The following is a 26,142-nucleotide window of genomic DNA, read 5'->3' on the forward strand; positions in this document are numbered from 1 at the left end:
ATCATCGACATAGAGAGCGGAGAAGACACCAGAAGGAAGAGAGGAAAGAAGACCATTGAGGGCAACCAGAAAAAGAGTAGTGCTCAGAACACTACCCTGGGGCACACCTTCGTATTGCTGAAAAGAGGGAGAGAGAGCGGTACCAAGGCGCACCCGAAAGGAACGACGAGAGAGGAAGCTGCGGAGAAAGAGAGGGAGATGACCACGAAGGCCAAAAGAATGAAGTTGAGATAGGATATGATAACGCCAAGTGGTGTCGTAAGCCTTTTCCAGGTCAAAAAGGACGGCAACAATGGAGGTCTTCGCAGCAAAAGCAGTACGAATATTGACCTCCAAGTTCACCAGGACATCTGTCGTGCTGCGGCACTTGCGGAAACCAAATTGAGAAGGGGAGAGGAGGTGATGGTGTTCCAGGAACCACATCAGACGAACGTTAACCATACGTTCAAAGAGTTTGCAGACACAACTTGTGAGAGCAATAGGGCGAAAGTCCTTAGGGAAAGTACCCAGAGACCCCGGTTTGCGAACAGGGAGGACAACGGCATCGAGCCAGTCCTCAGGGACTGACGACGACTCCCAGATCCGATTATACAGACTCAGTAAATACTGAGACGTGCTCGGAGGGAGATGGCGAAGCATCTCATAATGAATACCATCGGAGCCCGCCGCCGTAGAACCGCAGAGGGCCAGGGCAGAACGAAGTTCAGAGAGAGAGAAGGGATCATTATAGGGAAGCTGAAGACGAGTGCAGAAATCTAAAGGACGAGACTCAAGGACAGGTTTACGAAGAAGGAAAGATTGGGGAAGATGAAGACCAGAGCTAACAGAAGAAAAGTGGGAACCCAGTTCGGAAGCGACCTGCAACGGGTCCGCCACAAGAGTATCATGGAGGTGAAGGACCGGTGAAACATCGGGAACGAACTTACCCGCTATCTTGCGGATACGCTTCCAGATCTGGGCCAGAGGGGTTTCGGACGTAATTGTTGAGACATAAGATGCCCAATATTCACGTTTAGCCGTACGGATGGCCCTACGGGCCACCGCACTCGCTTTCTGAAAGAAAAGAAAAGAATCGGTCGTCTGCCTACGGCGGTGCCTCTTCCAGGCTGCACGCTTACAGCGGACAGCCCGAGCACAGTCCGCATTCCACCAGGGAACGCACTTCCGCGGACCCCGAGAGGAAGAGCGAGGAACAGAGCGGAGGGCAGCGTTGAAGACAGTGTCATAAAAAAGGAGGAGAGTGCGTGAGAGAGGCAGAAGGGAGAGGTCAGAGAGAGCAGCACTGAGGGTAAATAGGGTCCAGTCTGCCTTAGCAAACTGCCACCTAGGGAAAGAGAGGGAAGGGCGAAAAGAGAAAAAGGAAACAAGGATGGGGAAATGATCACTTCCATGGAGGTCATCAAGAACCTGCCACGTGAAATCTAAGTAAAGAGAAGAAGGGCAGAGAGAAAGATCAAGACAAGAAAGGGTGCGAGTCCGAGAGTCCAAATGAGTGGGCTCACCAGAATTCAGAAGAGACAGGGAAGAAGAGAGGAGAAACGGCTCAAGGAGGCGACCCCGGGTATTCGTCAGAACGTCACCCCAAAGGGAATGACGACAATTGAAGTCACCCAGCAGGAGCACAGGCTCTGGCAAGGAGTCTAGGAGGTGTTTCAAATCAGGAAGAGAGAGCGGGACACTCGGGGGGAGATAAATGGAACAAACTGTGTACCATTTCCCCACAAAGATACGAGCAGCAGAACAATGGAGAGGCGAAGGAAAAAGTAAAGGAACAAAGGGAACATCAGCACGAATCAAGAGAGCAGAAGAATTAGAAGCCCCAGCAACGGCTGGGGGGGGGGGGGAGAGAAAGGAATAGCCACGAAAACGACCAGGACGAGCACCAAGCATTGGCTCCTGGAGACAGACACAAAGGGGCGAAAACCGCGAAATCAGAAGTTGGAGTTCGAGGAAATTGGCGTAATAACCTCGAACGTTCCATTGAAGAATGCACAATGACGAGAAGAGAAAGGACAAAAACAGAGAACCAGGAAGAAACAAAGGCGAAAGAGCAACAGAGCACATTAAAGAATATCAGGGTCGGGATCAGGGTCAGCAAAGTCAGGGTTAGGGGGCATGGGTAAACTGAGCAAAGACGGAGGGAAGGAAACGGGAGAACAGATCAGAGGTGGGCGGGCGGGGTCCGGAGGAGGAGGAGGAGGAGGAAGAGGAGGAGACAACGGAGAGGAGCAGTCAAGGACAGCAGCAGGAAGAGGGGGGAGTAGAAAGAGGGGAGCGCACCCCAGCAAGAGCAGCAACCGAAAGGGAAGCAGGGGCCAAAGAAACCTCCATAGCAGGAACAGGGGGCGCAATCACTGAAACGGGAGGGGAAAGAGCAACAGAACCAGACGTAGGAGCTGAGGAAGAAAGCGAAGCCTTCTTACCCGCCGGGGAAGAGGAAGGAGAGGAGCCAGGCTTACGCTTCTGACTTAAAGAGACCGGTGTCCAAGCAACTACGTACCGGGCAACGGATTCCAGTGTCTCAACAGGAGAAGCCGAACGAGAGCACACACGACGGCCGCTAGGAGAGCGATGGACATCCGCCCGCACCGACAGGCGGTGGGGAGAGCCGATAGGTGGAGGAAGAGGATGGGAAGGAAGATCGGAGGGGGACGAGAAAGAAGACACAGGAGACACGACAGACCGGGTAGAAGGAAGGGGAACCCCAGACAGAGGACCAGGAGGAGGATCCTTCGGGAGAGAACCCAAAGGAACAGAGGAGGGGGCAGTGGGCGCATCAGGGTCCAAGGCCCGGAAACGGTTGAGAGTCTGAGGAAGGCAGGAAGGACGAGGAGAGGAAGAGCGCAACACGCGAGCATAAGAGATATTAGCATAAGGCGGGAGCCGGCGAACCTGGCGTCTCGCCTCAGGAAAAGATAAACGCTCCCGGTGCTTCAAGTTGAGGACGGCTGCCTCAAGCTTGTAATGGACACACGCACGGGAGAAGGTAGGATGGGCCTCACCGCAGTTGAGGCAACGAGCCTGGGGAGAAGTGCACTCCGACTTAGAGTGACCTTCGCCACCACACAAAGGACAGAGAGACAGTCCTGGAGCAGCGGAGGGCACCATGCCCAAACCTACAGCGCTTGTTGCAGAGCCGAGGAGAAAGAATGTACTCCTGGACAGAGCACCTGGCACCAGCAAGAATGACAGAGGGTGGAAGGGTCCTACCATCAAAGGTAATCTTCACAACCCGGAGGGGTTGACGGCGACTACCACGAGGGGGACGAGTAAACGTGTCCACCTGGAGAATAGAATGGCCCTGGGCAGCAAGGATATGTCGAATATCGTCGTGGCAGTCGCGCAGGTCCCGAACACCGGTCGCAACATGGGGCGGGAGCAAAATAGTGCCAACACTGGCATTCAACTGAGCGTTCTTCGAGACTCGAACAGGGGTCTCGCCAAGGCAGGATAAGGCAGCCAAGCGGGAAGCAGCATCCTGAGAAGGAGCAGCAACGACACGTGTACCGAGACGAGTGGGGTTGAAAGTAATGGAGGCATCCACAGAATCAACGAGATGTCGATGGAGGCAGAAATCGTCAGGAGGCGCAGAATCAAGAGGGAGGAGATCAAAATATTTGGCCCACGAAGCGGGACCAAACAAGGCTTGATAGGTAGCAGAACTGGAAGGAATCGAGCGAGGGCGGCCGTGACGAGGACGGCGGTGAGAACCCCCAGAGAGAGAGGGGTTAAAAGGCGCAGTAGTTACAACTAGAGAAGGGGCCGCGCCAGGGGACGATGTAGTCACCACTGGGGGCCTGGGGCTCGACCCAACCACAGAGGAGGGAGGGGAGCCAGGGGAAGGAGTCAGAGAGGCCAAAGGAGGAGCAAGGTCGGGGCCCAATGCAGCGGAGGCTACAGAGCCCGGTCTTCCAATACGGACCGACTCGGGGGCTTGGTCGCCTACCCCACGAGCCTGAGAAGGTACACCAGAAGCAGCCGAAACAGGGGTTATCATCATGACGAAAAGAAGAATTCATTCACGAATGTGCCCCCACACCCACCATGGAGCCACAATTAGAGGCACGACACCCAACAAGAAGCTATCGCCGATCTTGTCGGGGCCTCCTAGGGGTGCGTCGTGAGTATACGCCCCACAAACGCCACCTTAAGAAACCGACAGTCCGTCGAGATCGGGTTCAGTGACGAAAGGGGGATTGACAATAAAAGGTTCCCCTCGCTCTCGACGTCGGGTACTACAGTTCTAAGGGTGCAAGAGTATGCCTCCTCAAGCACCCGGGCGTCAAAATAGAAGAAGTCCAAGGGAAGAACCAGAACGAGCAAAAGGTCGGCAGGAAACGGCAAGCAGATAGGAGAAGAGGGGGGAGAAAAACGAAACAGAAGGAAAAGGAAAAGATGCCCAGCAGAATTGGAGAGGACGGCAGCAGGAGCACAAGGCTAGAAAAGGACAGAGGACTGTCCCAAGGAGCATCACACTCTGGCAGCCGTCCACTAAGCCCCCACACGGCGACAACGAGCTGAGCGGGGAGGGGGTCCCAGGGGAAGGATAAGCTTGTAGTGTCCCAGGGGAGGATAAGCTTGTAGTGTCCCAGGGGAGGGGTAAGAAAGACATCTAGGGGGTAGGTGTAACCCCTGGTACATATAATAGTGTATTAGACACTGACTTTCCAACAGAGTTCCTGCTGTCTTTCATTAAAATTAACTTTTTTAATTTTAACTCTTATATCCAAGATACATGACCCTAATCCCTTTAGGGATTAGTTAAAAGCCTGTTACTTAAAATATAAATTAAGGTGTTAACAAGAATCTCTTAATTTATGTATTTAAGACAAATTTATTGTAGCTAATTTGTACTTTTATTTTTATTTTACTAATCCTTTAATCGCAAGGATTTTAATATAACTGTTTTAGCATTATATTTTTTTGTCTTTCAGATTTTTCGATTTATTCCGATTTAAATACGCTATAGTGATACAAATTTATTAATAAATTTAATTATTAATAACTAGTTTTGAATTATATAGATTGGAATTAAAATAAGGATAATTAACATAGCTGAAAGTTTAACCTTGGCTAAAATAACTTGTGATAATGATAACATTGTAAGTTAACAATGTCCTGTAACTTGAGTTAAAATGACTAAGTTTAACACTGAGATTATTACCTTTGTCCATTAACCCCTTGTAAGTTTAATAAGGGGTTAATATAATCGTTAATATATGAACTTGTGTAACTATCAGAGGGGTAAGTTTAACAATGGGGACTTACACTGGTGTAAGTGCTACCTTGGGTAAAGTAACTATGTAATACATTAACACTGAACTTAGCTAAGATCACTGACATTCATACACCCTCCTAAGTCCTTTTCTAACTTAAGTTATTTTCTCCTCCATCTCTCTCTGTCCTTGGGGTGGAGGGTAGAGCGACGGTCTCGCTTCATGCAGGTCGGCGTTCAATCCCCGACCGTCCACAAGTGGTTGGGCACCATTCCTTTCCCCCCGTCCCATCCCAAATCCTTATCCTGACCCCTTCCCAGTGCTATATAGTCGTAATGGCTTGGTGCTTTCTCCCTTGATAACTCCCCTCGACGATGACAGGAAGCCGGCGGCTTGTCAAAGGCCCTCACCCTTTCAATCTTTGACAAAGTAACTCCTCCTTGTCCCTTTGTGTCTCAACTTTTCTTACCTTGTCTCTGGCCCTAAGGACCTGCTCGTGGAGGTCTCTGGCCTTGTTGAAGAGCTTCTGACGAAGGTCTTCGGCCCGGGTCTTCTCCTTCAGCACCTCCTCCAGCCGCGAGGACAGTCTTTCTGTGTTGCGAAACCACTTTATCAATTTCTAAGGGAGGCAGTGGGGTAATCTTCACTCCAGGGGGAAGCCAGGGTCACTGTTACTACAGGGTAGCCAGGGGGGGGGGTCACAGATGGGTAAGATATTATGAACCTTACGTTTATATATACACCCTGGCTTCCTGTCCCCCTGGCACAATGAATTATTAATTATAGGAGACCCAGACAAGAATATGAGAATGATAACAGAGATTATAGTTGAAATACGTAGCGACGGAGGCCGCGTTACCTATAATACAGTATTCTGTATCACTCTGTATCACTGTAGTATCACTCTGTATCACTGTAGTATCACTCTGTAGGTACTAATACAGTAGGTACTCTGTAGGTACTGTAGTCACAAGAAACACACTTTAAAAATAAACTTCAGAGAAGATTTAAGAGAATTGCTTCTTTACGGAGCCATATAGTGGGTTTAGGAAGTCGGACAATTACAGCCATATCCTCTACATCCATCAATACGCAATGATATTTAGGTCTGTACGCACACACACACACACACACAACCACTCATATACGCACACGAGCACACACACACACACACACACACACACACACACACACACACACACACACACACACACACACACAACCACTCATATACGCACACGAGCACACACACACACACACACACACACACACACACACACACACACTGGGTAAATGGGTAGAACACCTGGAGAGAAATGATATAATATCAGACAGACAGTATGGTTTTCGATCAGGAAGATCCTGTGTATCGAATTTACTCAGTTTCTATGATCGAGCCACAGAGATATTACAGGAAAGAGATGGCTGGGTTGACTGCATCTATCTGGACCTAAAAAAGGCTTTCGACAGAGTTCCACATAAGAGGTTGTTCTGGAAACTGGAAAATATTGGAGGGGTGACAGGTAAGCTTCTATCATGGTTGAAAAATTTTCTGACTGATAGAAAAATGAGGGCAGGAATCAGAGGCATTGTATCGGAATGGAGAAATGTCACAAGTGGAGTACCACAGGGTTCAGTTCTTGCACCAGTGATGTTTATTGTGTACATAAATGATCTACCAGTTGGTATACAGAATTATATGAACATGTTTGCTGATGATGCTAAGATAATAGGAAGGATAAGAAATTTAGATGACTGTCATGCCCTTCAAGAAGACCTGGACAAAATAAGTATATGGAGCACCACTTGGCAAATGGAATTTAATGTTAATAAATGTCATGTTATGGAATGTGGAATAGGAGAACATAGACCCCACACAACCTATATATTATGTGAGAAATCTTTAAAGAATTCTGATAAAGAAAGAGATCTAGGAGTGGTTCTAGATAGAAAACTATCACCTGAGGACCACATAAAGAATATTGTGCAAGGAGCCTATGCAATGCTTTCTAACTTCAGAATTGCATTTAAATACATGGATGGCGATATACTAAAGAAATTGTTCATGACTTTTGTTAGGCCAAAGCTAGAATATGCAGCTGTTGTGTGGTGCCCATATCTTAAGAAGCACATCAACAAACTGGAAAAGGTGCAAAGACATGCTACTAAGTGGCTCCCAGAACTGAAGGGCAAGAGCTACGAGGAGAGGTTACAGGCATTAAATATGCCAAAACTAGAAGACAGAAGAAAAAGAGGTGATATGATCACTACGTACAAAATAGTAACAGGAATTGATAAAATCGACAGGGAAGACTTCCTGAGACCTGGAACTTCAAGAACAAGAGGTCATAGATTTAAACTAGCTAAACACAGATGCCGAAGAAATATAAGAAAATTCACCTTCGCAAATAGAGTGGTAGACGGTTGGAACAAGTTAAGTGAGAAGGTGGTGGAGGCCAAGACCGTCAGTAGTTTCAAAGCGTTATATGACAAAGAGTGCTGGGAAGACGGGACACCACGAGCGTAGCTCTCATCCTGTAACTACACTTAGGTAATTACACTTAGGTAATTACACACACAAATTAGGGCGAAAATTAGAACTTCATTCAGAAACCTAAATGAGGAAGCTTTTAGGGCACTTTACACTGCCTACGTGAGACCCGTCTTAGAGTATGCCGCGCCATCATGGAGCCCCCACCTGAAGAAACACATAAAGAAACTGGAGAAGGTTTAGAGGTTTGCGACGAGGCTTGTCCCAGAGTTACGAGGGATGGGATATGAAGAGCGGCTGAAGGAACTGAACCTAACGACACTAGAGAAAAGAAGGGAGAGAGGAGATATGATAGGGACATATAAAATACTCAGGGGAATTGATAAAGTGGAAATAGATGAAATGTTCACACGTAATAATAACAGAACGAGGGGACATGGGTGGAAACTGGAAACTCAGATGAGTCACAGAGATGTTAGGAAGTTTTCTTTTAGCGTGAGAGTAGTAGAAAAATGGAATGCACTTGGGGAACAGGTTGTGGAAGCAAATACTATTCATACTTTTAAAACTAGGTATGATAGGGAAATGGGACAGGAGTCATTGCTGTAAACAACCGATAGCTAGAAAGGCGGGATCCAAGAGTCAATGCTCGATCCTGCAAGCACATATAGGTGAGTACATATAGGTGAGTACACACACACAGGTACAAGCAACCAGTCCTCCAAATAGAACGTCGCATTTTGACGTATAATCTCCCTAAAGCCAAAAAAATCGTCGTACTAGAAAATGGAAGCGGCTGGCGAAAGTGACGTACTGTCCCGTTTTCTGTTTTAGGTCCTCTGGTAAGTTAACCTAAGCGCAATTTAGTACCACAGTTTCTTGACGTTTGGGGGAGCCTTAGGAGGACAGGCTGAACTACCACGCACCCCACTGCACGCAACCCCCCCCCCCCACACCCCCCCACGCAACACCCCCCACCACACAGCAACACGAACTTTCGTGAATACCATCGCTAAAATATATATATCTGTTTGTATCGTGTCATGCCATTTCGTGCAGCGTTCTTATTTGGTGAAGGCGACCCGATAGCAAAGAAATAATCTCATATTACGCTCAGAATATATTCAAAGATGTGTTTTTATTTCTTGAAATTTATTCAGTATTTTATATTCTTAAAATTCAGCTATCAGGGATATTATTATGTTTGCTGTCTACTGGTTAAATGTGTGTTAAAATGCGTGATTGCTCAGGTTAGGAGCGAACACCAGTGGTTATCTTGAGGTTATCTTGAGATGATTTCGGGGCTTAGCGTCCCCGCGGCCCGGTCCTCGACCAGGCCTCCTTTTTGTTACACATCCCCCAGGAAGCAGCCCGTAGCAGCTAACTCCTAGGTACCTATTTACTGCTAGGTGAACAGGGGGGCATCAGGGTGAAAGAAACTATGCCCATTTGTTTCTGCCTCCGCCGGGGATCGAACCCGGAACCTTAGGACTACGAATCCCAAGCGCTGTTCACTCAGCCGTCAGACCCTCTCTCTCTTTCTGTAGTATTCTTGCTTATCAGTGTAAATGAACTAGTTTAGGATGAGATAGGCTAATACACTCTTCTTATCTTGAAATGATTTCGGGGCTTTAGTGTCCCCGCGGCCCGGTCCTCGACCAGGCCTCCACCCCCAGGAAGCAGCCCGTGACAGCTGACTAACACCCAGGTACCTATTTTACTGCTAGGTAACAGGGGCATAGGGTGAAAGAAACTCTGCCCATTGTTTCTCCCCCGGCGCCCGGGATCGAACCCGGGACCACAAGTCCAGCGTGTTGTTCGCTCGGCCTACCGACTCTTGATCTAGCCAGGGGAGCCGGTCGGCCGAGCGGACAGCACCCTGGACTTGTGATCCTGTGGTCCTGGGTTCGATCCCAGGCGCCGGGGGAGAAACAATGGGCAGAGTTTCTTTCACCCTATGCCCCTGTTACCTAGCAGTAAAATGGGTACCTGGGTGTTAGTCAGCTGTCACGGGCTGCTTCCTGGGGGTGGAGGCCTGGTCGAGGACCGGGCCGCGGGGACACTAAAGCCCCGAAATCATCTCAAGATAACCTCAAGATATCTATTGACTTGTTGCTCATGCTTCAGGTGTGTACCATTGACACAATGGTACACAACATTGTGTACCATTGACACAATGGTACACAACATTGTGTACCATTGACACTATGGTACACAACATTGTGTACCATTGACACAATGGTACACAACATTGTGTACCATTGACACAATGGTACACAACATTGTGTACCATTGACACTATGGTACACAACATTGTGTACCATTGACACAATGGTACACAACATTGTGTACCATTGACACAATGGTACACAACATTGTGTACCATTGACACTATGGTACACAACATTGTGTACCATTGACACAATGGTACACAACATTGTGTACCATCGACACAATGGTACACAACATTGTGTACCATCGACACAATGGTACACAACATTGTGTACCATTGACACAATGGTACACAACATTGTGTACCATAGTAACGTCTGACTCAATCTTTATAGCCATTTATCTCTCATTCCTTGTACACTATTCTACATTATGAAGAACGCGCATGCGTAGTCAAGTCTTCCGTAAGAGAGCCCAGGGGCCAGATTCACGAAGCAGTTACGCAAGCACTTACGAACCTGGGGCCAGATTCACGAAGCAGTTACCCAAGCACTTACGAACCTGGGGCCAGATTCACGAAACAGTTACGCAAGCACTTACGAACCTGGGGCCAGATTCACGAAGCAGTTACGCAAGCACTTACGAACCTGGGGCCAGATTCACAAAGTAGTTACCCAAGCACTTACGAACCTGGGGCCAGATTCACGCAGCAGTTACGCAAGCACTTACGAACCTGGGGCCAGATTCACGAAGCAGTTACGCAAGCACTTACGAACCTGGGGCCAGATTTACGAAGCAGTTACGCAAGCACTTACGAACCTGGGGCCAGATTCACGAAGCAGTTATCCAAGTACTTACGAACCTGGGGCCAGATTCACGAAGCAGTTACGCAAGCACTTACGAACCTGGGGCCAGATTCACGAAGCAGTTACGCAAGCACTTACGAACCTGGGGCCAGATTCACGAAGCAGTTACGCAAGCACTTACGAACCTGGGGCCAGATTCACGAAGCAGTTACGCAAGCACTTACGAACCTGGGGCCAGATTCACGAAAACACTTACGCAAGCACTTACGAACCTGGGGCCAGATTCACGAAGCAGTTACCCAAGCACTTACGAAACTGGGGCCAGATTCACGAAGCAGTTACGCAAGCACTTACGACCCTGGGTCTAGATTTACGAAGCAGTTACGCAAGCACTTACGAACGTGTACATCTTTCCTCAATCTTTGACGGCTTTGGTTACATTTATTAAACAGTTTACAAGCAAGGAAACTTGCCAATCAACTGTTGTTATTGTTATAAACAGCCTCCTGGTGCTTCGGAGCTCATTAACTGTTTAATAATTGTAAACAAAGCCGCCAAAGATTGAGAAAAGATGGACAAGTTCGTAAGTGTTTGCGTAAGTGCTTTCGTGAATCTGGCCCCAGGTTCGTAAGTGCTTGCGTAACTGCTTTCGTGAATCTGGCCCCAGGTTCGTAAGTGTTTGCGTAACTGCTTTCGTGAATCTGGCCCCAGGTTCGTGAGTGCTTGCGTAACTGCTTTCGTGAATCTGGCCCCAGCTTCGTAAGTGCATGCGTAACTGCCTTCGTGAATCTGGTCCCAGGTTCGTAAGTGCTTGCGTAACTGCTTTCGTGAATCTGGCCCCAGATGTCGGGTGAGGGTCAACCTCCGCTCCCTTCATGCGCCTATTTACGTCGCTTTAAATACCAGCAACCTGTTCAATGTGGCCCTTGCTTATAAGGAACTAAACCCTTATGAACACACAAAGAAGCTTGATGTATTAGAACTCTATATCTCCCATTAGATCGATCTGTATACAACAAAGAAAATGCGAGATACCGCTGGTCGGTTGCCTCTCTGTTCCGCTACCGTTTTCCCTGAACTCCGCCGTGTTATAGGGGATACTGAAGTAGATTACGGAAAGGCAAGAAAAGATTTGAGTGTTACCTTGCGTCAGCTGTCCGTCTTTGCCTCTGTGGCGCCTGGACCGTCGTCTCCTGCTGCTGTCGTTGTCATCGCCTCCTTCTGCGTCGGACTCCCAGGCTTCGTGGGCCGTCGCGGCGTCCCTACCCACCGGATTGACTGTCAACCCATCTCCACCAACTTGGATTTCGTAAGTAAACTCCATTTCATCAGGTCTGGAGGTCAGTAGGGCGCCGTCGGCATCCCGAAGTTCCATCCCGCCTATGGAGCCCTCTATAGAGAGGATCTCTATATTGGACTTGATGGGGGAGTCGGACTTGGCGGCTAGTCGGGCTTCGCGCTCGGCCTGTAGCGCCCTCTGCCGAGCTTCGCCTGTAAACACACGAGATATTTATTTGTCATCTTCGCTACGTACAGGCGGGTCTTAGTCTCTTCCTCAGTCAAGATAGAGACTACGACACTACTAGAGAGAGACACTCAAGTACGTTGATTGAGACAATTAAATACATCTCAAAGGGATAGAGTAGCTTAGGATTGATAGAGTCAAGATAGAGACTACGACACTACTACAGAGAGACACTCAAGTACGTTGATTGAGACAATTAAATACATCTCAAAGGGATAGAGTAGCTTAGGATTGATAGAGTCAAGATAGAGACTACGACACTACTACAGAGAGACACTCAAGTACGTTGATTGAGACAATTAAATACATCTCAAAGGGATAGAGTAGCTTAGGATTGATAGAGTCAAGATAGAGACTACGACACTACTACAGAGAGACACTCAAGTACGTTGATTGAGACAATTAAATACATCTCAAAGGGATAGAGTAGCTTAGGATTGATAGAGTCAAGATAGAGACTACGACACTACTACAGAGAGACACTCAAGTACGTTGATTGAGACAATTAAATACATCTCAAAGGGATAGAGTAGCTTAGGATTGATAGAGTCAAGATAGAGACTACGACACTACTACAGAGAGACACTCAAGTACGTTGATTGAGACAATTAAATACATCTCAAAGGGATAGAGTAGCTTAGGATTGATAGAGTCAAGATAGAGACTACGACACTACTACAGAGAGACACTCAAGTACGTTGATTGAGACAATTAAATACATCTCAAAGGGATAGAGTAGCTTAGGCTATATCTACCCTCCCTGAGACTATGTAGACACTACAACTCTATACCTTGATAGAGTCAAGGTAGAGACTACGACTCTACTAGAGAGAGACTCTCAAATACGTTGATTGAGACAAATACATCTCAAAGGGATAGAGTAGCTTAGGCTATATCTACCCTCCCTGAGACTACGTAGACACTACAACTCGATACCTTGATAGAGTCAAGATAGAGATTTAATGCTGTTTCTACAGTTAAAGCACGTAAAATATTCCTCTACACACTATAATGGCGCATAATTGCATGAACATAAGTGGTATTGTAAACAAAGTGATATATTCAAGTTAATAAACATTTAATTTGCTGAAAATGTCAGGTAAATGCTCTATTATAATCACTGGAGACATTTAAATATTTTTGTAAGTCATTATTCCTTCAATTTAATGGTCGGTAAATTAAATTAAATTAAATTCGTTAAATGCAAATTAAATAATGGTCTTAAATTCTGGGTATTTACTCGATTTTTAATAAAAAAAACCATGAAATGCCTTTTCCTGACGATGTGACTTAGATATAACTTGTATAAACAACATTTCATCCATATGGACTCTTAGAGAGACTAACTACAGAGTGCCAGGTATAGGCCGGACCTCTATCATAGAGCCATCACTACTAACAAATTAAACCAGAGAGGAATAACTCTACAAGATTGACTAGGCACTATTACCTTCCTGTGTATCAATGCTAGGCTTGTTTATAAGATATAATCCTGTCTAAGAGGTTCCACTAGTCCTGATCTAATTATTCTCTCAGATATTTTGCAGCATAGAGTTTGAACACAATTCTGTACGTCAGAGCCTGTCTGTCTGTCTACTGTAATAATGGCACCATGTTTGCCGTCTTTCAACTGCTGGGCAGCTCTCCCTCTTGCTAGTGAAGTATTTAAGATTGATATTAAATATAGAGACTTCTACTTTTCAGTATCCATGGTACTGAGTTGTCTGATGCTATAGATTTCGCTTCCTCTAATGCCTCTAGCTTCCTCTAATGCCTCTAGTTTCCTCTCTACTGCTCCGTTACCTTAATGTTGACCAGACCACACACTAGAAAATGAAGGGACGACGACGTTTAGGTCCGTCCTGGACCATTCTCAAGTCAAGTCAAAATCGACTTGAGAATGGTCCAGGACTGACCGAAACGTCGTCGTCGTCCCTTCATTTTCTAGTGTGTGGTCTGGTCAACATACTTCAGCCTCGTTATTGTGACCTGTTACCTCAATTTTCATCAACTGGGCTGTGGTGGGTATGTGGACCTGCGGGCCGCTCCAAGCAACAGCCTGGTGGACCAAACTCTCACAAGTCAAGCCTGGCCTCGGGCCGCTCCAAGCAACAGCCTGGTGGACCAAACTCTCACAAGTCAAGCCTGGCCTCGGGCCGCTCCAAGCAACAGCCTGGTGGACCAAACTCTCACAAGTCAATCCTGGCCTCGGGCCGGGCTTGGGGAGTAGAAGAACTCCCAGAACCCCATCAACCAGGTATATGTGGGCCTGCGGGCCGCTCCAAGCAACAGCCTGGTGGACCAAACTCTCACAAGTCAAGCCTGGCCTCGGGCCGGGCTTGGGGAGTAGAAGAACTCCCAGAACCCCATCAAGCAGGTATATGTGGGCCTGCGGGCCGCTCCAAGCAACAGCCTGGTGGACCAAACTCTCACAAGTCAAGCCTGGCCTCGGGCCGGGCTTGGGGAGTAGAAGAACTCCCAGAACCCCATCAACCAGGTATATGTGGGTCTGCGGGCCGCTCCAAGCAACAGCCTGGTGGACCAAACTCTCACAAGTCAAGCCTGGCCTCGGGCCGGGCTTGGGGAGTAGAAGAACTCCCAGAACCCCATCAACCAGGTATATGTGGGCCTGCGGGCCGCTCCAAGCAACAGCCTGGTGGACCAAACTCTCACAAGTCAAGCCTGGCCTCGGGCCGGGCTTGGGGAGTAGAAGAACTCCCAGAACCCCATCAACCAGGTATTCGAGTCATGTTAGGTCGTCCTGCGGCTTGTCACAGGCAGTTGTTTTCAGCCGCGAATAGCCCCCTCCCCCCCCTCCAAGTGGAACTGCTGTACTCACCTGTGCTCAGTCGTGCTTGTAGGGTCGGGCATCAGCTCTTAAGCCCCGCCTGTCGACCATTAATGGTTAATGCAGGGACTTCAATCTCTTTTTCGAATCACATTTAAAGCTGTGTATTTCCCGGGCCTCCAGGCTCGAGCTATAGCTCTTGGACCCCGCTTTTCTAGCCTTTGGTTGTCTAATGCAATGTGCATAAAATTAGCTTTAGCAATTTCCTCATCTTGTTCGCTACACTTACGACTCTTGGAGTGAAAAAACTTTACCATGTCTCATTTCTGATTCCAATTATAGTCCCCTCGTTCTACTGTTCTTTAAACATTGCTTCTATATCTACTTTGTCAATCCCCCCCTTAATATCTTGTATGTCGTTATCATGTCCTCTTCTTTCTTCCAGTGAAGTGAGGTTCAGTGTTCCTCAGTCTTCATAGCTCAGTCCCCTTAGCTCAGGAACGGGTACTGTTGCATATTTTGAACATTTTTATGTTTGTGTTTCGTTGGGTAGGGGGTTCCATGCTATCTTGAGGTTATCTTGAGATGATTTCGGGGCTTTTAGTGTCCCCGCGGCCCGGTCCTCGACCAGGCCTCCACCCCCAGGAAGCAGAGAAGCATAGGGTGTAAGAAACTCTGCCCATTGTTTCTCGCCGGCGCCTGGGATCGAACCCAGGACCACAGGATCACAAGTCCAGCATGTTGTCCGCTCGACCGACCGGCGACCGTAGCGGACAACTAATTATAGGTCATTATGGGTCAGTGTCTCACAATTATTGAGTCAGTGTCAATGAGTCATTATTGAGTCATTATGGGTCAGTGTCTCACAATTATTGAGTCAGTGTCAGTAAGTCATTATTGAGTCATTATGGGTCAGTGTCTCACAATTATTGAGTCAGTGTCAGTAAGTCATTATTGAGTCATTATGGGTCAGTGTCTCACAACACTGTCATTGTGGAGATTAATAATAATATTGTCACTATATTGTTAAATCAGAATAATAATATATTCAAATTTTCATGCAGTGAATTGTGCAGTGAAGCAGTGTCAAAAACCAGTGCATATTGACAGTGAAATCAGTGTAACACTGGCATAAACAGTGCAAAAAATGACAGTTTGTATGTCATTATTGTGACAGTTGATAGTGGAGTACGATAATTCTCCCAAATGGCATAACGAGAGGATATTTTTATTTTTTTTATTAACACATTTTAACACATTAACACATTTTAACACATTAACACATTTTAACACATTAACACATTTTAACACATTAACACTAAGGCAGCTGCAATTGTGCAGCTGCCCTAGACTATATGAAGGGGAGTACAGTGTGTCAAAAAGCTAGCTACGTGATGCTAAAAAAATCCCCATCACACAGGATGGTTAGTCATACAGAGGCATGTGATGGGCAGACTCCGGAAGCATTTTGAGGATATCATCAACACAAGATTAAATAAGATAGCAGTGATACTAAAAGTCCCCATCTCGCAGGATGGTTAGTCATACAGGGCCATATGTTTAGTAGCCTGCACTGGCAAATTTTGGGTGAAATGAGGATATCTTCAAGAATACGAGAGTGAATAAAGTAATTGCAAAGCTCCAGGTACCTCATGCCAACTGGTCTGAATGGTCTAATAACTGGGCATTCAGTGATGTAGTGTGGGAGATCATGCCGTAGTTCCTGCTCACAGAGTTTGCAACTGGAGTGCTCAGGATTGGGAGACCCGTCACCTGCAGCCACCTGCCACAGGTAACGGTAACCCAACCTGATCCTGGCAACCACGGGGTCGCACAGTTCACAGTTGCTAAAGTTCGCACAGTTGCTAAAGTTCAACTCGGGAAAGTGTAAAACTAATGAAATTAGGCGAAGGGAGCAGGAGGCTGAACACAAGGTACCATCTGGGAGGTGAAATCCTGCAAGAGTCAAATAGAGAGAAAGATCTGGGGGTTGATATCACACCGAACCTGTCCCCAGAGGCCCACATCAAAAGGATATCATCAGCGGCATATGCTAGACTGACCAATATATAAACTGCCTTTAGAAACTTGTGTAAGGAATCGTTCAGGACCCTGTATACCACTTATGTCAGACCAATCCTGGAATATGCAGCGCCAGCCTGGAGTCCGTACCTAGTTAAACACAAGACAAAGTTAGAGAAGATTGAGCGGTATGCCACCAGGCTCGTCCCGGAACTGAGAGGATTGAGCAACGAGGAAAGGCTAAAAGAACTGAACCTCACATCCCTGGAAAACAGAAGAGTAAGGGGAGACATGATAACCCCCTACAAAATTCTCAAGGGAATTGACAGGGTGGACAAAGACAAACTCTTCAGCACGGGTGGGACACGAACAAGGGGACACAGGTCGAAACTGAGTACCCAGATGAGCCACAGAGACGTTAGAAAGAATTTTTTCAGTGTCAGAGTAGTTGACAAATGGAATGCATTAGGCAGTGATGTGGTGGAGGCTGACTCCATACACAGTTTCAAGTGTAGATATGATAGAGCCCAGTAGGCTCAGGAACCTGTACACCAGTTGATTGACAGTTGAGAGGCGGGACCAAAGAGCCAGAGCTCAACCCTCGCAAGCACAATTAGGCGAGTACAATTAGGTGAGTACACAGCGAGAGAGAGAGAGAGAGAGAGAGAGAGAGAGAGAGAGAGAGAGAGAGAGAGAGAGAGAGAGAGAGAGAGAGAGAGAAAGAGCGAGAGAGAGAAAGAGCGAGAGAGAGAGAAAGAGCGAGAGAGAGAAAGAGCGAGAGAGAGAAAGAGCGAGAGAGAGAAAGAGCGAGAGAGAGAAAGAGCGAGAGAGAGAAAGAGCGAGAGAGAGAAAGAGCGAGAGAGAGAGCGAGGGAGAGAAAGAGCGAGAGAGAAAGAGAAAGAGAAGAGAGTGTGTGTGTGTGTGTGTGTGTGTGTGTGTGTGTGTGTGTGTGTGTGTGTGTGTGTGTGTGTGTTTACTAGTTGTGTTTTTGCGGGGGTTGAGCTCTGCTCTTTCGGCCCGCCACTCAACTGTTAATCAACTGTTTACTATTTTTTTTTCCATACCACACACACACCCCAGGAAGCAGCCCGTAACAGCTGACTAACTCCCAGGTACCTATTTACTGCTAGGTAACAGGGGCACTTAGGGTGAAAGAAACTTTGGCCATTTGTTTCTGCCTCGTGCGGGAATCGAACTCGCGCCACAGAATTACGAGTCCTGCGCGCTATCCACCAGGCTACGAGGCCCCCGTGTGTGTGTGTGTGTGTGTGTGTGTGTGTGTGTGTGTGTGTGTGTGTGTACTCACCTAGTTGTGCTTGCGGGGGTTGAGCTCTGGCTCTTTGGTCCCGCCTCTCAACCGTCAATCAACAGGTGTACAGGTTCCTGAGCCTACTGGGCTCTATCATGTGTGTGTGTGTATGTATATGTGTATGTATATGTATATGTGTGTTTGGTGCATATCAAGCGTCAGATCTAATTAACATAACTCTAGCAAATAATCTAATTTTTCTTGCCAACTAGAGACAATTTCCACCAATTACAAGAATGTCGGTCAACGAGCCTCTTAACTATCCAAGCTACGAGGAAAAGTGGCCAAATTGAGCCATTTCTTGAGAAAGCCTCTTAAGGAGCAGTTCACTTCCAGGACGCCGCTATGCCACTTACCAGCGCTACGCTGGGAGCCTTGATTGGCACTTTAATATTGTCAAATTCACGAAGCTGTTACGCAAGCACTGACGAACCTGGGGGTAGATTCACGAAGCAGTTACGCAAGCACTGACGAACCTGGGCCCAGATTTACGAAGCAGTTACGCAAGCACTTACGAACCTGGGGGTAGATTCACGAAGCAGTTACGCAAGCACTTACGAACCTGGGGGTAGATCCACGAAGCAGTTACGCAAGCACTTACGAACCTGGGGGTAGATTCACGAAGCAGTTACGCAAGCACTTACGAACCTAGGGCCAGATTCACGAAGCAGTTACAAACTTGGGGCCAGATTTACGAAGCAGTTACGCAAGCACTTACGAACCTGGGGGTAGATTCACGAAGCAGTTACGCAAGCACTTACGAACCTAGGGCCAGATTCACGAAGCAGTTACAAACTTGGGGCCAGATTTACGAAGCCGGTACGCAAGCACTTACGAACCTGGGGGTAGATTCACGAAGCAGTTACGCAAGCACTTAGGAACCTAGGGCCAGATTCACGAAGCAGTTACAAACTTGGGGCCAGATTTACGAAGCCGGTACGCAAGCACTTACGAACCTGGGGGTAGATTCACGAAGCAGTTACGCAAGCACTTACGAACCTAGGGCCAGATTCACGAAGCAGTTACAAACTTGGGGCCAGATTTACGAAGCCGGTACGCAAGCACTTACGAACCTGGGGTCAGATTCACGAAGCAGTTACGCAAGCACTTACGAACCTAGGGCCAGATTCACGAAGCAGTTACAAACTTGGGGCCAGATTTACGAAGCAGTTACGCAAGCACTTACGAACCTGGGGTCAGATTCACGAAGCAGTTACGCAAGCACTTACGAACCTAGGGCCAGATTCACGAAGCAGTTACAAACTTGGGGCCAGATTTACGAAGCAGTTACGCAAGCACTTATGAACCTGGGGTCAGATTCACGAAGCAGTTACGCAAGCACTTACGAACCTAGGGCCAGATTCACGAAGCAGTTACAAACTTGGGGCCAGATTTACGAAGCAGTTACGCAAGCACTTACGAACCTGGGGTCAGATTCACGAAGCAGTTACGCAAGCACTTACGAACCTAGGGCCAGATTCACGAAGCAGTTACAAACTTGGGGCCAGATTTACGAAGCAGTTATGCAAGCACTTACGAACCTAGGGCCAGATTCACGAAGCAGTTACGCAAGCACTTACGAACCTGGGGCCAGATTAACGAAGCATTTACGCAAGCACTTACGAACCTGGGGGTAGATTCACGAAGCAGTTACGCAAGCACTTACGAACCTGGGGCCAGATTCACGAAGCTGTTACGCAAGCACTCACGAACCTGGGGCCAGATTCACGAAACAGTTACGCAAGCACTCACGAACCTGGGGCCAGATTCACGAAGCAGTTACGCAAGTACTTTCTCTACCTTGTACCTACACACACCTACATCCACACCCCCCCCTCCATACACATACACGTACATCAGACTAATCATGTATTATGCAGCGCCTGCTTGAAGGTCTTGTCAGCCACAATCGGAACATGGAAAAGGTTCAGAAGAGTGCCAGCAAACTGGTTCAAAATCTTAGAGAGAAGAGTTACAGGCAAATACTAATGGAACTGAACCCCGTCACTGGAACACATGAGGACTTGAGGAGACATGATCACCACATAAAATATTCTCAGGGGACTGGATATGGTAGGCAGAGGCTAATAGCACAGGTGTGGAGAAGGGGGGGGCAGGTGTGGAGAAAGGGGTGGACACAGGTGTGGAGAAGATATTTTTTGATATTTGATATCAAAATTGATATCTTTAATATTTTTATATTTTAATTATTATAATATTTTCTCTACCACAGACGTGGCCAGACATTTACAATGCTAACCAGCATATATACATTTTCTTCTGTCTTCCATGGACAGGGTTAGAGATGTGTTAAACATATAGTTCAGGGATTTATTGAATAATCAAAGAAGGTGATTGTAGTGTGGACGGTAGAGCGACGGTGACGCTCCATGCAGGTCTGCGTTCAATACCCGACCGTCCAAGTGGTTGGTAATATAAGAAAGCGGATTTATCTCTGACATAACAAGAATCAAAGGAGGGTCTAAACACGCTTAGAACACGTATATAAATCCCATCATTAGCCTAGGGAACTGCCGGACAGTTAGATGACAGCCACGAAGCAACAGAAGATGACAGACATGACTCTTGACATGTATAAGGAAATACTGGCATGTAAGTTAGTGGTAAACAAATGGAATGAACTCGAGAACGTGGTGGAAAGCACCACACTAGCACGTCGGGGATTGAACGCCGACCTGCATGGAGCGTGACCGTCGCTCTAACGTCCACACCTACAAACAATACAACCCGGTCTCGCACTTTCTTACAGTCAATATTGACTTATTAAATAAGTGCATATGTGACATACTAATTTATTGTGAATATTTTAGTTTACCTTGAAAAGCTTCATAGAAAACACCGACCTTACCTAACCTTCTTAGTATGTTAAGATAAGCATCTTATTGCTTCGTAATTACAATTATTACTTAACCTAGTATAGGTTAAGTAATAATTGTAATTATGAAGCAATAAGAGGTCGGTGTTTTCTATGAAGCTTTTCAAGGTAAACTAAAATATTCACAATAAATTAGTATGTCACATATGCACTTATTTAATAAGTCAATATTGACTATACGAAAGTGCGAGAACGGGTTGAGCAATAGCTATGAGGCGGGGCCCTAGAGCTGAATCTCGTGCCTCGTAGCGTGCTAACTAAATTACCACACACCAGTGCTAGCCAAAGCGCTTCTAAGAATAACGAATTAGACCACCTTACCAGAAACATATACACACACACACATGTAAATATCTTTAAACATTGTACATAGGGAGCCGGTCGGCCGAGCGGACAGCACGCTGGACTTATGATCCTGTGGTCCTGGGTTCGATCCCAGGCGCCGGCGAGAAACAATGGGCAGAGTTTCTTTCACCCTATGCCCCTGTTACCTAGCAGTAAAATAGGTACCTGGGTGTTAGCCAGCTGTCACGGGCTGCTTCCTGGGGGGTGGAGGCCTGGTCGAGGACCGGGCCGCGGGGACACTAAAGCCCCGAAATCATCTCAAGATAACCTCAAGATAACCTGCTATAAAACTTTCTGAGCAATTGGGTTGTGTTATCTTTAAGTGTAAGGCGTCTGCCTTCCCGGGAAACACAAACCGAAACTGTCTCTATTTTCCGCTTGTTACAACTTGTAATAAAGTTGTTACATCTTGGCTTAACGTGTTTATGACGTATTAGAACGTTGTTACAACTTGTAATAAAGTTGTTACATCTTGGCTTAACGTGTTTATGACGTATTAGAACGTTGTTTCAACTTGCTATATTGGTTGTTATAACTGGTTAGGAGGTGTTAAAACTTGTTCGAACGTTGTACCAACGTCGTAGTTTCGGTGTGTGTTTAGCGGGTATTTTGCTGTCCACAATACTGATTGTCCAATCTGTGCTGCTAATAGCACGTCGGATTTTGACGTATAGTCTACGTAAAACCAAAAAAACTGTCGTACTAGAAAATGGAAGCGGCTGGCGAAAGTGACGTACTGTCCCGTTTTCTGTTTTAGGTCCTCTGGTAGGTTAGGATAAGGGCACTTTAGTACGTCAGTTTCCTGACGTTGGGGGAGTCTTAGGTTGTATGGAATGTCCCTGACTTCTCCAAGTGTCGTCTTCGTGTCCCTGCCACGACAAGAACCCGTCTTGAAGGGGAAGACAATTTCCGTAAGAATTTGTATGCCGGGGTCATGTCCCCTCCGCGTCTTCTCACTTGTAGTGAGGTAAATTAATCGCTGATAACTAACTCCAGTTTCATTTGATATTTATATACGATCTACATGCGCTGCATGTATTCCAAGCTGGTCTGACGTATGTGGCAGTTCTAAATGATATCTCGTTTGGATTTGGTGGAAATATTCCTGAAGGAAGCTATCTATGGACATGCATTTGACTCGTTTTCAGCCTTCTTTCAACAACTCTCATTCATATGACCTTGCACTTGCTGGAGTTGTACTCTAGCAACCTCAAGTTATTCTTTACACCACTCAGCTTGGAAGGAAGGAATTATCAAGAGAAAAGCGTCACAAGAACATCCTGGACCTGATCAATAACACTCAGGGCCAACCATCACAGGCAAAAAACCCATCAGATTATCTGGGAAGAGTTCCGGGGCCTAATTACCCCATAAAACACATGTATCTTTTCTCGGCTTCTTCAGAAATCAGTAATATATTCTCGGAGTTGAAAATGGAGTGAGGTTTACGCATGCGATGGATGGTAGGAGGAGGTTAGTAGACTATATAGGCACCCTAATGGGTACCTATGTATACCTCCCATATGTACACGAGTGTACACATGTAGGTGCGAGTGAATACGTACACACGCACACATGGAGACTGACACAAGATTTTAACACGGCCAGTCTAATCCCTGTCATACAAAGCCAATCACTTTTATTACCACGCAGGGCAAAAGAAGGAACTATTAGGGAGAAACCACTAAGCCATTACGACTATATAGCACTGGGAAGGGGTCAGGATTTGGGATGGGACGGGGGGAAAGGAATGGTGCCACTTGTGGACGGTCGGGGATTGAACGCCGACCTGCATGAAGCGAATGGGTTTAGGGACGGCATAGCTTGCCTCACAACTTTGATATAGTTGTTCGATATAAGCTCGTTGTGCTTGTTAGTGTATCTTGAGGTTATCTTGAGATGATTTCGGGGCTTTTTAGTGTCCCCGCGGCCCGGTCCTCGACCAGGCCTCCACCCCCAGGAAGCAGCCCGTGACAGCTGACTAACACCCAGGTACCTATTTTACTGCTAGGTAACAGGGGCATAGCGTGAAAGAAACTCTGCCCATTGTTTCTCGCCGGCGCCTGGGATCGAACCCAGGACCACAGGATCACAAGTCCAGCGTGCTGTCCACTCGGCCGACCGGCAGCTATGTATGCTTGTTTTAGGTGTGGTAATACATACACATACATCCTGTATGATGCCAGTATGTATCTCATCTACATTGCCTACAGCTGAGACGATTTAGTCTATTCCTATCCTCATTTAACTTTCTTACCCTCCTAAGAAGGTGACCACTAAAGACACCTTGCAAGCAGAACTTATTGCAGAAGGAGGAAAGATTCGAGGCAACTACAGAAGCACCATACTGTCCCCCGAGCTCAAAGCGGCAGCTAAGAGCCTTCGTGAGAACAAGGAGATAGTCGTCAGGAGAGGTGACAAGTCGCCAATATACGTCATTCTTAGAAAAGACGAATATCTGGCGAAAATGAACCTCATACTCTCTGACCAAATTAAATTCCAAAGGGTAACGAAGGACACTACAGCCGAATTGAAGACAAAGGTAAACAGATTGATCAAAACTGTGAACGCCAAGAAATCCGGACTCCACCTGCCAAAGGTTATTGGGGAATACAAACGTGGGTATGCGTATGGAAATGTCAAGACCCACAAGCCTGGAAACCCACTTCGGCCAATCATCAGCCAGATACCCACACCCACGTACAGACTTGCTAAGCGACTCAACGGCCTGCTGACTCCTTACGTACCTTGTGCTTTCGGCCTGAAGTCTCCCAAGGAATTTGTTGACCTACTGCGGTGAGCGCAGACCACGGGGATAAGAGTCTCGTTGGGTGTAGTCACTATTTACCAACGTGCCGGTGGACGAAACAATCGGGAAGAGAGCAGACAGTGTATCGTGACCCAGCTTGCACTCTAAATGCCCACTTGGGGACTGTAAGCCCCAAAGAACTCAGTATATAGGCAAGACAACAACTCTTTCCAGGCGATTAACAATGCATAAGCAACAGGGCTCCATTAAGGAACATATAATCTCTTCTCACAACCAGACCATCACCAGAGAAATCTTAACACAGAAATCATCGATAGGTACAGTGATAGCAGGCAGCTCGACATCAGGTGAGGCGCTACACATCAAAAAGTCAACACCAGCAATCAACAGCCAATTAATGCACAACTATATTCTACCCACTTCAAGACTCCGCACCAATATAGAAGCATCAAGAAATATAGGCCAATAGGCCCTTTGCAGTTACTTCCATTCTTACCTTCAATTTACCCAATTAATACCCATTGTTTCGTGTTCTGTCCTATGTTGAAAGTTTTGTTCACCTCATCCAAAACTGATTGTAACATATCACCTCACCCAAAATGCGGGTATAAAATGAAAGCTGTTTAAATCATAGCGTAGTAAGAACTCTGTTTAGTGTTTGCAGGTTATAGTTGTGTGTGTGTAAACTAAAAGTCTTTGAAAATGTAACAAGTTATTACGAAACGCGTTCAAGTGTCGCGTCAGACTAGAAATAAAAATGAATTTTGGAGAATTGATTTTTCAATTACCATCAACAGTGAAAAGAAACATAAGAAATATTGAGAAAATTCGTGTTAGAATTATTAATCTTACTTTTTCGGTCATATTTAATAATAATAATAATTATATATATATATAAACGCACTAAACGATATATATCCAGAACGCACTTCTCAGCTTACTATGCAAGGCCCGATTTGCCTAATAAGCCAAGTTTTCATGAAATAATTGTTTTTCGACTACCTAACCTAACTTTTTCGGCTACTCAACCTAACCTAACCTATAAAGATAGCTTAGGTTAGGTAGGGTTGGTTAGGTTCTGTCATATATCTACGTTAATTTTAACTCCAATAAAAAATAATTGACCTCATACATAATGAAATGGGTAGCTTTTCATTTCATAAGAAAAAAAATTGAGAAAATATATTAATTCAGGAAAACTTGGCTTATTAGGCAAATCGGGCCTTGCATAGTAGGCTGAGAAGGGCGTTCTGGCTACTAGGTACGACATATATATATATATATATATATATATATATATATATATATATATATATATATATATATATATATAGAGAGAGAGAGAGAGAGAGAGAGAGAGAGAGAGAGAGAGAGAGAGAGAGAGAGAGAGAGAGAGAGAGAGAGAGAGAGAGAGAGAGAGAGAGAGAGAGAGGAGGGGGATATATACATTCAAGCTGCCTGTCACCTTACACAATGAACTATATGATTGTGTCAGCGGCCCGTCATGGGAGTTATCTTATTTGGGCACACACACACACACGCACCCGCACGCAATGCACGCACACAGCCGCACGCACCCGCACACACACTCACGCATGTACACAGGAATATTCACACATAAAAGTGAAAAACAAAGAAATTAATGACTTTTTATCGAGGATACATTGTGAAATAGAATGAGGGTGGAAAGAGGGGTGGTTGAGAAGGGTTTCTACCGAGAATAAGGAACTACATCAACGTAAAAGGCGGGAATCGAACGGGGGAAAGTGACTCACTAGTAGGCATTTCACCAAACATGCCAC

The 26,142-nt window shown here is 46.4% G+C and overlaps 1 protein-coding gene across 2 annotated transcripts in view; it reads right to left on the minus strand.

The window, feature by feature from the left end:
* Positions 1 to 26,142, minus strand: part of LOC123774177 (uncharacterized) — a 184,678-nt gene that overhangs the window by 18,692 nt on the left and 139,844 nt on the right. For both annotated transcript variants that reach the window (XM_069312714.1, XM_069312713.1), the window contains 2 exons: positions 11,829 to 12,176; positions 5,686 to 5,807 (listed from right to left, as the gene is read on the minus strand). In XM_069312714.1, coding sequence (XP_069168815.1) covers positions 5,686 to 5,807; positions 11,829 to 12,176 — 470 coding nt within the window. The remainder of the gene's footprint in view (positions 1 to 5,685; positions 5,808 to 11,828; positions 12,177 to 26,142) is intronic.

Source organism: Procambarus clarkii, chromosome 73 (genome assembly GCF_040958095.1).
Source record: "Procambarus clarkii isolate CNS0578487 chromosome 73, FALCON_Pclarkii_2.0, whole genome shotgun sequence".
Lineage (NCBI taxonomy): Eukaryota > Metazoa > Arthropoda > Malacostraca > Decapoda > Cambaridae > Procambarus > Procambarus clarkii.